A 1,722-nucleotide genomic window follows, 5' to 3' on the forward strand; every position below is an offset into this window, starting at 1 on the left:
TTCTTTTCTTTCTTTCCTTTTTTTTTTTTTTTTCTTTCAGGGAAAACATGTATATTTAGAATTAACCAGCTGGACAACGTTTAGATTATCTCAATTTTCTTACCAACATCCAAGGCTTCATGGTCAGGAGCCACTCAATATACCTTCTTCTCTCCATCAGGCCTGATCATGGTGCTGACAGTGGCCACATCAGTGTCACAGAGCTGCCTCACAGAATATATCTTCCAGATCTGCTGCTTGCTGACCCCGACAGTCATGACATGCACAAGTATGTTGTTGTCTTACTTCTTCATGGCTGACTAGTGGTCAGGGGGAAACACAATAATGGCATTATGGTCAAGCTTGTTTCTCCTTTGGTTGCTGTTACAAGGAAATGTGGGCTGCGTCAGGGCTGCCAGGTCTTAGGCCTCTGGAAGTTGGGTGATGTATGGCTCTTCTTTTATCTATATTTGTGGATGGTTTCCAACACTGCCTTCTTCACCTGCAAAGCCTTTTGTATGGCATTAGTTTTGGATTTGGTAGGGGCAGAAGTCTCCCTCTTTGTTGTCAATACCATCTTTATTCAAAAGTTCATTTAATGTCCCTCTAAAATGGAAAATTCTGATACTTTTTCTGATAAAAGTCAGCCTGGAAATTATGTTTTCATTTTTAATCAGCAAGAAAGGACATACCGTTGGATAACATGATGAAATAAAGTCACCAAACTTATCCAGGTCCCAATTTTTCTCACTTGCAAAAGTTAAATAAGGAGTAAGAAAGGTGTTGATCAAATAGAAGAAAACAAAGCAGCTAACCAGGTTGAGAATGGTGTGGGTAGCTCTCTCTTCAGGAAAGCAACGTGAAGACTGAATTTTACTGCGTACATGCTGGACTGTTTTGTGGTGTCTGTAAAGGATATTCACCATGTAGACACTACTGAATGTCATTAGTGAGAGAAAGAGCAAATCTTGAATTAATACCGCACTTAGACAAGATACTGCTTGATAGGACTTGAATGCAATGCTTTTACAATAAGGACTGTAATACCCATGTCTGACATCAGAGGAGTTGATAGTAGCCACAACTCTTAAGATGATCTCAACATAGATGATCATGTTGATAATCCAGAGGAAAAGCAGAGAGGGAAGAATGTATACAGAGACTTTATTTTTTAGCCAGGCCCACTTATAATTACTTGGAGTAATAGTCACTGCCTGAAACATACTCTGGAGTGAAGTTGCATTCACAGAAATACTTCGGGTAACTCTCTGAATGTAGAGCACTGTTTTACACCCAATGTCATCTATCCCATGTTTAATTCCAAAGTATAGCATTATATTTGGAAACCCTCTCAGTATGAGTGTCACAGCATTAGCCAGAGTTAAGTGGGCAAGAATCACATCTACAGGCTTCTTTTTGTGGGAATGAATTAAGAAAGTGTACGTACATGATATAAATAACAATGAATTCCCCATGAAACCAATACACGTTTGAGATATAAAAAGGATTTGAAAAATTATGTCAGTGCAAACCATAGTCTTTCATTCTCTCTTACATCTTCAAACCAATGCCAGCACTACCTGCAGACAAATAATTGGAGTATGAATGTAAAGATTAACAATAATTGTGATTAATTTCTTTTTCTAAATTTTATTTTATTTTATCAATATACAATGTGGTTGATTATTGTGGCCATTTACCGAAACCTTGCTCCCTCCTCTCTCTCCCACCTCCCTCCCAACA

At 38.3% G+C, this 1,722-nt stretch overlaps 1 protein-coding gene across 1 annotated transcript; it reads right to left on the reverse strand.

Moving 5' to 3' along the window:
• Positions 1–503: 503 nt before the first annotated feature.
• Positions 504–1,514, reverse strand: LOC103608588 (vomeronasal type-1 receptor 3-like). The gene has a single exon (XM_008593007.1). It carries the CDS (start codon positions 1,512–1,514, stop codon positions 504–506), a length of 1,011 nt encoding a protein of 336 aa, XP_008591229.1.
• Between the last annotated feature and the right edge of the window lie 208 nt (positions 1,515–1,722).

Source organism: Galeopterus variegatus, unplaced genomic scaffold (genome assembly GCF_000696425.1).
Source record: "Galeopterus variegatus unplaced genomic scaffold, G_variegatus-3.0.2 Scaffold8601, whole genome shotgun sequence".
NCBI lineage: Eukaryota > Metazoa > Chordata > Mammalia > Dermoptera > Cynocephalidae > Galeopterus > Galeopterus variegatus.

Excerpts from the sequence above, each read along its gene's own strand:
- LOC103608588 (XM_008593007.1), bottom strand. The coding sequence starts at position 1,514 with ATGGTTTGCACTGACATAATTTTTCAAATCCTTTTTATATCTCAAACG.